The 12,110-nt window shown below is 43.8% G+C and overlaps 3 protein-coding genes across 5 annotated transcripts in view; 1 reads left to right on the top strand and 2 right to left on the bottom strand.

The window, feature by feature from the left end:
* camk2b2 (calcium/calmodulin-dependent protein kinase (CaM kinase) II beta 2) overlaps nt 1-2,304 on the bottom strand; it is a 31,779-nt gene extending 29,475 nt beyond the window's left edge. The window contains exon 1 of the mRNA XM_020587403.1: nt 1,906-2,304. Coding sequence (XP_020443059.1) covers nt 1,906-1,967 — 62 coding nt within the window. The 5' untranslated portion in view covers nt 1,968-2,304. The remainder of the gene's footprint in view (nt 1-1,905) is intronic.
* A 3,000-nt stretch (nt 2,305-5,304) lies between these two features.
* Nucleotides 5,305-9,855, bottom strand: nudcd3 (NudC domain containing 3). 2 transcript variants are annotated; one of them, XM_020587415.1, is made up of 7 exons: nt 9,797-9,855; nt 8,664-8,866; nt 7,974-8,284; nt 7,673-7,805; nt 7,442-7,585; nt 7,166-7,354; nt 5,305-5,554 (listed from the first exon to the last, which is right to left on the bottom strand). In XM_020587415.1, exons 2-7 carry the CDS (start codon nt 8,859-8,861, stop codon nt 5,444-5,446), a joined length of 1,086 nt encoding a protein of 361 aa, XP_020443071.1. In that variant the 5' UTR covers nt 8,862-8,866; nt 9,797-9,855; the 3' UTR covers nt 5,305-5,443. The 2 variants fall into 2 exon arrangements, with proteins under 2 accessions (XP_020443071.1, XP_020443070.1); XM_020587414.1 differs by lacking the exon at nt 9,797-9,855 and having other exon boundaries at nt 8,664-9,067.
* Nucleotides 9,223-12,110, top strand: part of mrps24 (mitochondrial ribosomal protein S24) — a 5,110-nt gene continuing 2,222 nt past the window's right edge. The window contains exons 1-3 of one of the 2 annotated variants that reach the window (XM_020587417.1): nt 9,223-9,493; nt 9,848-9,925; nt 10,793-10,904. In XM_020587417.1, the coding sequence (XP_020443073.1) occupies nt 9,452-9,493; nt 9,848-9,925; nt 10,793-10,904 (232 nt within the window). In that variant the 5' untranslated portion in view covers nt 9,223-9,451. Of the gene's footprint in view, nt 9,494-9,517; nt 9,711-9,847; nt 9,926-10,792; nt 10,905-12,110 lie in introns of those variants that run through there. The other variant, XM_020587416.1, reaches the window with a different exon arrangement.

A 12,110-nucleotide genomic window follows, 5' to 3' on the forward strand; every position in this document is an offset into this window, starting at 1 on the left:
AAAAGTCACGTCCAAAGCGCTCAGGCATATTTAGCCAAACTATAAACCTAAAGTGATTCACTATGACATAAGGAATCAGATTCAATAACCAGTTTAGTGCTGAAATACTAGGTTGATTAACTGACAAGTGGCCGTGCCCTGACACCCACTGTCACCTGATGGCTGGTGGGAGCTGCACTTGTAGTGGGTTTTCCCAGCGGTACGACCATTTCACACACAAGCTTCAACGAACAGCACAAAGATGAGACTTAAACTTTATCTGAAGTGCAGCCAGGAGTTGGTGGAGACCAAACACAGAGCTAAAACAGAGGGAACACTGGATTTCCATTCATCAAATCAATACAATCACCAATCGAAATGAGTATTCATGTTGTTTTGTGACTGCTGCAGGTGTACACAACCGTTTGCCAACAAATTCAACAAAGCAGCTTAGACACAGCCTTTGCAGTCGGTTACTGCAGCTTTGGGAGTCACACAGCGTTACAGGAGTAAAATCAGTGGAGTCCACTTTGAGTGTTCCCCTAAACTTGATGCCCATATTTAACCAACTTCTTCTTCTGTCTGCGTTGTTTACTGCCTGTTTATACTGTTTATTTTGCATTGTTTGCACTGTTTGTTGCTTGGTAATACAGTTTATTTTGTTATACTACGCAGCCTTATGTTGGTTTACTGTTTGCGTGCCCCTTGCATGGGGACATGTAGATTCACATTGAGAGCCGATGTACCAGAGTCAAATTCCTCATGTGTCTGACACACCTGGCCAATAAAGCTGATTCTGGTTCTGATTCTGGAAAAGCAGCAAACCTTACAAGTGAGGAGCAGGAGCTGGCATTTGTGCTTGATAAATGACTGATGTGCAGGGTGGAAGAAGTGAAAGTCATGCCTTCCAAAAGTAAAAGTATTAGCATCAAAATATTTAGTGGGAAAAAATGAAAATGTGTTTAAGTTTAAGAAAATGTTCTTAAGTAAAGTGCTTTTGTCATGTTCCACTGCTGCTTATTTGACTAGTGATGATCAAAATAGCTGATTATTTTTCTCAGTCCACCCTGGAAGCAGAAGTGGTGGACTTCAGCTGCATCACAAAGCCAGGACACACAGGGCTGCGTTATCAGTGAGCTGCTGCTGCTCCATTCTATTGTCTTGAACTTATCACATCCCACACACACAAGCCCGGAGATCACCGCCATCACAAAAGAGTGTGAGCAGCCTGTAAAATACACTATTAACATCCGAGGTTCACGGCTGAAGCCATCCACAGCGCTGGGCTGTGGAATAAATGTTCCTGTGAGGCAAACAGTGCAGAGAGATCCTTTCTACCCACGCACAACCTGACAGAGACACTGAGTCCACTTTGCATCACTGTGGCACCCAGAGCCTCTCCAGTCTCTCTCGGTTTGTCTGCATCCTGTTAGGAGCCACACATCCATCATTTCTCTGTTTCTTCTTGTATTAATCACCAGATACACGTCATTAGATTAGCAGCCGTTTTCTCTGACTTCTCTGCTGTGACACTGGGATTAAAGCCAGCTCGTGATGAGGGAGCTTAATTCCGTCACATCAGCTTTTCCTTCCTATTAGGCCTGTTTGTCCCTAATTAGCCTTTGAGCAAAGTGGGGGTAAGGGGCGGGGGGTCCCGAAGTGCGCCCGGGCTCATGAAACTCCATCTTCATGCAACACTTAACTATAAGACAGCTTGACATTAATATAAGTGGCGGTGTACAAAGAAGCCATGCAATGAGAAACCATCGGGATTTAGAGACTACTTTTAGAGCTCCGGACCAGCGTGCGTTTTGTTCTGAGGGGATGGAGCTGCACCGCCACCGCAAATGAGCAGACCTCCATCCCATGCACGGGGTCAGGCTGCGTGCAGGACACTCAGAATAGCGTAATGTAACAGCGGCTTACTTGCCAAGCTCCTCGTACAGCTGGTATTCATCTGTAAAACGCGTACAAGTAGTCGTTGCCATGATGTCTCCTCCTCGGACGGGTACGGTTGCTGAGTCCGAAATGCTCGGTGCGTCGCTGCGGACGGGAGGACCTCTGGCTCAGTCTCCGCCCACCTCAGACCCCCGGTCGGCTGAGTGGTTCAGCTGCAGCCCGGCACACACACACACACACACACGGTCTTGGATGGCTTTCTCCGCTGTGTCCAGCGAAAGGAACTGACTCTTTAAATGCCACACAAAATGGAAACGTGCGCTCACTACGTGACGTGTTCCCACGGATAAAAAAGAAAAGGACAAAAGGTGAAACCAGGCTGGGAGTGCGCTGACTGAGGAGTGCGGGGGAGCGCAGCACTTGATCACAATCATAAAATGAGGAGAAGCCTCCAACCCATGATGTAACTCCATGGGGCTGCGCGTCCACACGCTTTTTGTAGACTTTCCTGAGGAAACCCTGAGTGAATCAAAATGTTAAATTCTTCTCAGTGCGTTTCAGTTTTCACATAGAACTTTTTGGCAAAACACAGGAGAAAGTAAACAATAACTAGCTTCCTAACCATGGGCGAAGCTGTCAGGCAGCACCAGGGCACACATTTGCTGTTAGGCACCAATAACCCCCTCACCCACCCACAACTTTCTGTGTGTTACACAGAATAATTATTCTGGTGAATATTTGAGCCACATATTTTTTCTCACACTGGAGTGTAACAGCCAGAATCAGCCTAGATGTTGAGTGTATGGGCCTGACTTGAGCAGAGGACCCAGACATATTGAATACTGGGCCAGAAGCTTTTGCAATGTGGAGATGCCACCAAGCGATATCTGGATGATGGTATGCCAGCACTGTCCCAGTGGAATATACAGATTCTGTTAAATCATAAGTCTTTTTTTTAAATCCTGGTTGTTATTCTCTATTTCCTGTTATGACACATTGAGAGCCTCTGTCCTGGAGTCATGTTCCTGTATGTTTAAACATACTTTGCCATTAAAGAAGATTCTGATTCTGGTTCACGGCAGGTCGCTGTCTTTCTACTTATGGCAATTTAAAACTTCACAGTACTTTCTGAAAGTTCAGGAACTGTGCTAAGATCGGTCAAGTAGGCTGGAATTTTCTGACTTCAACAACCAAGTCCAGGCCCTGTTGTTCATTTTGCAGATATTATTATTATTATTATTACCAACATTCAAAGGCTCTCTGTATTTCTGGGCCCCTGGGTTTCAGCCCAGGAAAGAGAACATGTTAACCTCATACTGCCAGATGTCATTTGAGCATGATAGCATCATGCTAACATTAACATCTAGCTCAAAACATCACAGAGCTACTATTGCTCCATACTTAGTCTTGTTAAGAAACATTTCCCCAGAATGTTTAATGTGAACATCAAAATGACACCAAGATATGACGATGTCACGTATATATGCACTGAATCTTGTTACACGGTTTAGTTTTGAGTTGTAAGGGAGTCTTTTGTGTACATTTTTAAGGAAAGCTAGTAACTGAGCATTTATGCGACAAGTATACGACAAAGATGTGATCTCTTTATTATCTAACACTGGCCACTTTCTATTCACCTCTCCCCTGGAGCTGAGGAGACGAGGCTTTTCATTTAGCTTCTCTTTTCATTTTTCCATTTTACTTTTCCCTCTTACTCCTTCAATACGTTTGATGATGATTTGTGTTTACATTCTCAGTTTGCACATGCATAATTGCACACTGACTGTTGACTGCTGCACATGCAGCTCCCATGTAGCATATTTTTATTATATCTCTGCATTTGCTGCTTAAAGTGCCTTAGATTTTGTGTTATTCATCTAATTTCTATTTCATTTATATTTTGCGTCAATGACGGCAAAGTAAGAATTTCATTGTACAGGGAAACACGTTTCCTAACTGTGTATATGACAAATAAACACTTTGACCTTTGACGTTATCAGCTCATCTATTCCATTTGCCATCTGTAAAGATGCATTGCAATAGGAATGAATTTGGAGATGATTATGCAGATGGACGCATGAGGAGATAAATGAGTGAGGGAGGGTGGGAAGACTAATTTCTCACACTTTATCAACAGTTCACAAGTCGTAACCCTACATCTGCCATATTGTACATTCGTTTTAAAAAACCCTGACAGTTTATTCACCGTGCTGCCCTGGCAGTGGTTAGCACCGTTGCCTCAAAGCGAGAAGGTTCCAGGTTCGGGCCCCACCCGGGACCTTTCTGTGTGGAGTTTGCATGTTCTACCCGTGCTTGTGTGGGTTCTCTCCGGGTACTCCGGCTTCCTCCCACAGTCCAAAGACATGCAGCTTAGGTTGATTGGTGTCTCTAAATTGCCCATAGGAGTGTGTGTGTGTGTGTGTGTGTGTGTGTGTGTGTGTGTGTGTGTGGTTGTTTGTCTATGTGTTAGCCCTGCGATGGATTGGCGACCTCGCCTTCGCCCGATCGCCGGCTGGGATTGGCTCCAGCCCCCCGTGACCCCATTCAGGGACTAAGCGGTAGAAAATGAATGAATGAATGAATGAGTTTATTCAGTAGTGAGTTATTCTGCCAGAACAGATCTAATTTGATTTGTGTGATATCTTTCAATCTGTGGTAACATTTAACAGGGGAAATGAACAAGAATATCATTTATAAACAGAAATGAACCAATAGGAAGGTTGCTGAAACGTTTGCTGCCCCACTCTCGGCAGCTGGTAGACAAGGTACGTGGGCAAAATCACACAGCGAGGAGAACGAGGACACAGAGCTAATGAAACTGATGCCAGGTTTATTCTTATTTGTTTGCACCACTGATAAAATGCAGAAAAAAAATATCCCATCAAATGTTCAAATGCCATTAAAAGGCAAAAACTACTGTGTTCTAAATGATACTGCTTCAGAGAACGGGGGTGGGCTCGGCTGTGCTCGGACTTCTGCTGCTCTCTATTAGGAGCACTTTAGGTCAAAATTCTTCTACTTCCAGCTGTTCCCGTTGGGGGTCGCCACAGCGAATAATCAGTTTCCACTGAACTGATAATGCACATGTTAAACTTGGCCGGATGCCCGGAGGACCTGGAGAGAACCCACGCAGGCACAGGGAGAACATGCAGACTCTACATAGAAAGGCCCTGGATCGGCCCGGGCTGGTACCCGCGACCTTCTTGCTGTGAGGCTACAGCGCTCCATGCACTTGAAGTCAAAATAAGTTTGATAAATAATTTTTATTAGCTTTACTTTTGTCTTCCACTCGAGTCAAAACTGTTGCTTTTGGCGGTTGAAGAAACACAGGCCCAGAAAACACTGATGGGTGACCAACAAAAGTCTGAGCTGGTTCCAAGCAAACCCGCTGAGAAAGATGAGAATGAGTTTCTATGAGAAGAAAGCATCATGGAAATGTCTGAAGTCCTTGTCACAGTCTGGCAGACAAACCTCCAACACAACAAACCAGCAGGAAAATGTTGACCCCCCCCCAAACAGCCAGTTCTGTAAACAGACCAGGGTCCTGCTCATATCTGGCTGAGCCTCAGAACTGCACCGCACTGGGCGGGATGTCGAACATGGACGGGTCGAACTGCTGCCCTCTGAACGGCGAGCCTTCGGCGTCCCAGCCCTTCTTCAGCATCTCATGCACTTTCTGTGAGGAGACATGGAGGTAGGTTTGTTAAACATGCACCATTCATGCTATAAGGAGCACAGTGCCATCTAGTGGCGATGGGCTTGCTGTTACTGAGCAGCACTGCAGCACTCATTCAGTACAATCCAGCCCACACGCTCTCCCCTTTCAGACGTGCACCTAGTAGTGTTACTGTGGCTGCAATTTAACCTGCTGGGTGATTCATTCTTATGTAAACATGTTCTAAACATAGAGGAGACTGTTCAGAAGATCATCAAGTGCATATTAGACAAAAACGACCAGATCCTGCCTCCTGTATGATTCATAGCATCATCATTACACAGACATCCTCTTTTCCCCTCCAGGCTTTAGAAACAAGGTTCTGACTTCCCTTAAAAACACCAAACAGCCACTTCACCATTTTGCCACCAGCACTCCAAAACATTCCTGAATTTCAGTCATATGTTTCTCTTAGTATTAGTGTTTATAAATTCTCCGAACAGGAACAAAAACATGAGTCATTCTCCATCTGGATGTTTTAAACCGGTGAGAGAGCACAGGCTCAAAACCACTGCTGGCTTCGTGAACACAGGTTCAGTACCACAGCAGTGCTTCATCTGAATGCAAGTCCACAGTGTTGGTTTTACCAGAATGACCTTCAACAGTCTTTCTTTAAATGTAGTGAGCAGCTGTGTCTTAAGTGTATTATTGCTGCACATTAGACCGCCTCTCTAAATACAGTTGTGGGTGAGAATACTGGCACAGTTGCATTTCTTTTCAAATAACACACCGTATCTTTGAGAAACCTGTGAAATTAAAACTGATGGACATTTCCAAAACACACCTGAACAAACCAACATCATTCTGAGAGAATGTTCAATGGACAGATGGACCCAAAGTACAGTTTTTTGGTAACCTGCATATGTTTACAAAAAAATGAAGTCTTCAACGAAAAGACCACGGTTGGGTGAAACATGCAGGATCACTGATTTTGTTTCCTCTGGTCTGCAGCGTCTTGAATCTGTGTGTGAAATCAAGCAGATTAACGAGGTACTGTGGAGAGTCTCACCAAGCTGAGCCTCTGTCGAGGGGCCTCCAGATGGACAATGACCCAAAACATATCACAAAGCACCAGAACTGGTTCGGAAGAAAACACCAGACTGTTCTAAAGTGTCCAGATCTAAATCCCACTGAACGTCTGTGAGGAGGGCTGGAAACAGCAGGTGGAAGGAGAACTGGAGCAGTTTGCATTAGGAGAGTGGTTCACTGACATCTATAGGAATCTACCAAATATTATATCCATGGTGTCTGTTGTCTCTTTATTTTATGATTTAAACATTTTTTTAGAGATAGTTCGTAGCTTTTTTATGTGCAAGGTGCCAGTACTCTGAGCCACAGCTGTATACTGTAACCCAGTGTTCTCGATAACTGACCTGAGCTCCATAGTCAAAGGAGAACTGTGATATTTACTCCACAGAAATTCTTGTCTTCAGGTGCAAACAGCTACAAGAAGAGCAAAAATTTATGCACGCCCATGTGCATAATGTCGCTGTTCTGAGTAACACTTGATTGCCAGCGTGTTTGTTTCTAGTGTAACCTGGCCTTTGTGTTTGTGCTGAGCTGTGTCCTCACCAGCTCGTGACTCTGTGGCTTTCCCTGCAGCTTCTGGTGGTAGTCGAAGGTGAGTCTGTCGAGAACAGCGTGCTCCTCATCGTCGACTGACGCCATGGAGCGCTCACGGTTAATCTGGTTTATATCGATCTCCTTCTCTCCTTTCAGCACCGCATTCCACCAAACCTCTGAGGCCTTACTGAGCGACAGCTGGAAGGCCAACACAAGAAGTTACAGTAACAGTTCTTTGTTTAAAATGCAGTCATGTGGGCAAAAATCAGGCACGAGTATACTCACGACTATACATCTTCCAGGCTCCAGGCTCCACAAAGAGTTCTCAGTGTTGATCTTGTGAGTGAATTCTCCCTCCATTAGTATTTTTTCTTTGGCTCCCTCCCTCACAGCCACTCGTACACTGCTGGTCTGCAGACCAACACTGACCTGAGGACAGCCAACACACACAACAGACATGAGCCACAACTGCACTCGACAACAGAGGACAGCGTTCCCAGCGTGGCAGGTGTTTACCTGTCTGCCCTTAACAACTGACTTGGGTACAAATACGCGGATCTCCACATCAGTGTAATCCTGAGACCAGCTGTAGTTCTCCCTCACGGCCCCGTTGTAGCTGTCAGGGTCTGACTGAAACTTCTCCTGACTCCTGAAACACAATGTGCACAGAGACATGAAGCTACCTCTTCTTCTGTGGTTTTTCATGAATGAGACACTCATTCACCTGTCTGGAGCTTAAATACATGAACAAGGTGTGATTGGATTCACTAGCAAAAACAAGAAGCTTCGGTGGATGAAGCCACAGGATGCTACTCACTCCTCTGGACGCTGCGTGCTGGCTGCAGCTGCCTGCTCTCCCTGAGCTGACTGTCCGGGGCTGCTGCTGCTGTCAGCCCGAGGGTTGATGCTCGGCTCTGAGGCGCCAGGAGCTGAAACATCTGCTGTGTCCACAGAGAGGCTCTCCGTCGGTGCAGCCTCTGTGCTCTGCTCTGTCTCCTCGTGAGGCTCAGTGGCGACCTCCAGCTCCTGAACTACTGGAGGAACACATCTGCTCTCCTCTCTTTTTTGCAGCTCACTCAGACATCTCTCTCTGTCGTGCTCCGCCAGCTTCTCGAACACCTTAAACGTCTGAAGAAGGAATGAAGGACGATCACAGATCAGAGCTTCACATATGTTTAACTTAAACAGTGATTTGCTGCTGTTGTAGTGTTAAAAACTTGACTGGCAGTGGCACAAAATGTGTGCTAGGAAAGTGTTGTCTAGGACATTCAGTTACAGGTGCAGCAAAAGGGGTTTCTCATTTGTCTTAAATGTCTCATTGTTCCCCTCACATCTCTCTTCTAATGAAGACGGGGTATACCAGTAACCCAAGTTTTCAATGTTTAATAGTAAATAATATCGAAGCATGTGCACAAACTGTAGCGTTTAAGGGTCAAACTATATAAGAATGGCTTCTTTAACATTGCACTGAAAATATCTGCGACTTTAACACGCTGGCAAACTTCACCTTAAGCACCATCTTCTCGGCCACACCAGGAGGGAAGCCCATTTTGTCGTTGGGACCTGACAGCAGGCGATAAAAATCCGTTTTGCGGTATAAAAACCCAAAATAGATCTGAAGAAAGTCCTGGATGTTTCCAACATGCTGCAGGATGCCCAGCAGAGCATTGTCGTACATCTCTGTCATCTCCAGCGGCGACGCCATCGTGACTTTGAACGTTTTAATCAACTGTCAATGGTTAAACCTACTATTCCAGTTCGAAAATAAAATGTGTCTATCAGGAAATTCAAGTTTACGAATAAGACGGACTTTCTGGATCAGATTTCCAAACACCCCTTCGAGAACAATAACAACACTTCCGGTCATTATTTCAACTTAAGTACGCTTCTTTAAAACCACACAGGTTTCTTAATATTTACAGCACAGAAACAAAAAACGTAAAAACAAAAATACATTAATTAAATTGGAAAGTCAGTAACAGCGCTATTCATTACTATAGCCAATTTATTTAACAATGCAATTTTCCCTAAACTATTTTATTTTTTAAATATCCGGTTTGTACAGCTCAACAATCGTCCGGTAGAAACATACCCAGCTAACGAATAAACACTTCCAGTGTACAAGCGCATCTTTCATTTTTAAAACAATTTTGCCATTTTGAAATGTGTTATAATTATTGTAATGCTTGAATCTTTCAAAATATTTTTAATACTATAACGAATTGTAAATTGAACAGATTAAAGAACTGTGTTAGCTAACCTAGCATCGTAAGCTCCCTAACTATAGAAGGAAACATGGCGGTGTCCTTGGGCAGCACAGGAAGCGTGAGACTACTTGTAAGAAAATTATTCTTAAGTGTAACGTTTTTAAAACGGTAATACATTATGTTGACACTGCGTAGCCTATATCAAGATTAGTGTGGTAAATACAGCTGCATAGTTTTAGCCTGTGTTTATGTAGAACCTACCGGAAACTAGGGGCCACAGTTTTTAAATGATTTCAGAATCTGCTTTATTGGCCAGGTATATCGGATACACGAGGAATTTGACTCTGGTACATCGGCTCTTAACATTATTTTACAAACTCATCTCTTATTGGCTTTTTTTTTAAAGCATAACCTTATAAGAACTATATAATACCAGTCTGTTCTCAGCAGTAGCTTCAGTAACCCAATGGTATTTTCTCCGCAGAGTGCCTTAGCTAGGTCCGGCTCTTTATGCAGCTCCCCTGGGGTCAGAGGTCTCCATGTCACTGCCGTGTGCTGCAAGGTAAACACTGAGCTCCACACACCCTCATGGCAACAATCAGGCTGTGGTAACGTGTGGCCTGGTCTTCTTGACACTGATACAGTGGCTTCATAAAGTTCTCAGACTCCTTCAGTTTTTCTACACTTCAGTATGTTTCAGACTTCATTTTAAATTGGCAAAACTTTATTATGCCCAACAAGCTACACTCGGTAATGACAAAGTGAAAACAGGTTTTGCAAATTTATTAAAAGTTAAAATCTGAAATCTCTTTTCTGAAGCCACTGTACAGAAGGAGTACTTATGATCTGACAAATATCAGAGTAAATCATATTAAAATAGAGGCCAGAACAAAAGAACAACTGCTGAGTTGTCTAACAGGTTTTCCCCAACACTGTGTTGACTGTATCTTCAGTTGTGTAAACCAGGGGACTGACAGAACCACGCTGTGCCACTCTCAGTGACAAAATGTCAATAATAACATGCAGTTAATGGAGTAGATACTAGCTCTGATCAGCAACTCATGGACATTTCATATGAGTTGAGATGGTGAGAGTAGATTTTTAATAGTTCACCATCTTCAGAAGTTTGAACACATTCACAAAAATACACACTTCCCAAACAGTTAACTACATTTAAATGGTGGTTCTGCATTATTAACATCAGCTGCTTGGCTTTTGTAGTGTGTGGTGGCAGATATTTTAGCTTGAATCTAAGACTCTTCTATTCACAACCCAGTAAAACTGAACAGGTGACATCTGTGCATTTTGGATTTCTGTGGTAGGAGGAAATCCACCCTCATATTCTCTGACTTAACTTTGCTTTGCATGATCTAAAAGCCATTTCAGAATGTTTTTTTCACATTTTCTCTCTTTATCTTTTGCCTTCTAGAACCGAGCAGCTCGTACCCAAGTGGGGAAAGGAGACAAACCTTTGACCTATGAGCAAGCACTCCCCCCTCATTATATTGGTCACCGTAAAGGATGGCTGTCGCAGCACACGGGTGAGCACGACCGAGCTTGTCAAAGAGCAGCATACAGTAACATGCTTGGACATGTTGCTCAGATGACGTGTTCACATCATATGGGATGGAAGGAAGCAATGGGAAAAATTCATATATCTACAAATTGTGAATTTTCATGACTTTGCATAACTCATGTTTTACCCAAGACAGTTGGTGAGAATTAAAAATACTGTGCACTGACTATATAGCTGCCGGTTCAGTTACCTTGAGTTTCGCTGATGTGTTCGTGTCTGTTTGGTTTCGTATTATGAAGTTAATTATTACATTTTCCCAGTCATAATTATGACCTGGAAGTTGACACGAGAGCTAATTACAAGTTTGACACTGCTAATTACTCAGATATGACTTGAATGCAGCATCACAGTATGTTACTCAGGTGCTTGTTTACACACTGCTCCATAGCACTAGTGGTCAAATCCTTTTCACCCTTGATGTCATCGTCACCAGGGGTTTAATAATGTTGCATTTAAAAAAAAAAAAAGATCTAGGCTGCGTCCACGTCTCGGGCCTTAACACTCAGATCGGATCTGTGTTTGTTGCTGCTTCCTGTCCGTGTGTGTCAGTGCCGTGAACACAGCTGAGCTCCTAAACTCCTACACGTGCACAGATGTAACTGAAATGTGAGCCACGTTCGTACAAGAATAACAACCAGGTGGTGTGTGCGACAGTCAAATAGCCCAGTTTCCTCCCAAACCGCTGTTCCTTCTCCATAAACGTCCACCACATGTGAAACGTCCTGGTCTCGCCACTGACCCTGTCGCTGTCGTCGCTCTCATCCATGTTTACTGTTACCGGTCTGTGAGGGGCCGACACCAAATGAGGACGACAGGCCATATGTGCAGAGGAGGAGACAAGCAAGCAAGCAAGCAAAGTTTATTTATATAGCACCTTTCTAAACCTGCGTTACAAGGTGCTTTCCAGGAAAACATAAACAAATAATAATAATAATAAAAATACCTAAGACCAGATAAAACACATCAATACAGTAAAATAACAAGAAAAATACATAGACAAAACAAATACATCAATCAATAAAATTGTCAAAGGCCCGTGAATACAAATGTGTTTTAAGAAGTGATTTAAAAACAGTCTGGTTCGGAGCCGATCTAATCTCCCATGGCAGACCATTCCACAGTATAGGAGCCCGAACTGAAAAAGCTCGGTCTCCCCAATGTTTCCGTCTGG

Source organism: Monopterus albus, unplaced genomic scaffold, assembly GCF_001952655.1.
Source record: "Monopterus albus unplaced genomic scaffold, M_albus_1.0 scaffold456.1, whole genome shotgun sequence".
NCBI lineage: Eukaryota > Metazoa > Chordata > Actinopteri > Synbranchiformes > Synbranchidae > Monopterus > Monopterus albus.

Bases quoted from the DNA above. Each gene is read 5' to 3' on its own strand.
- nudcd3 (XM_020587415.1), bottom strand. From the start codon at position 8,861: ATGGCGTCGCCGCTGGAGATGACAGAGATGTACGACAATGCTCTGCTG. The intron at 7,586-7,672 runs GTAAACACCTGC...GGCTGTCCTCAG, and splicing joins CAGTTGTTAAGGGCAGACAG to GTCAGTGTTGGTCTGCAGAC. The intron at 5,555-7,165 runs GTGAGGACACAG...GTCTCCTCACAG, and splicing joins AGCCACAGAGTCACGAGCTG to AAAGTGCATGAGATGCTGAA.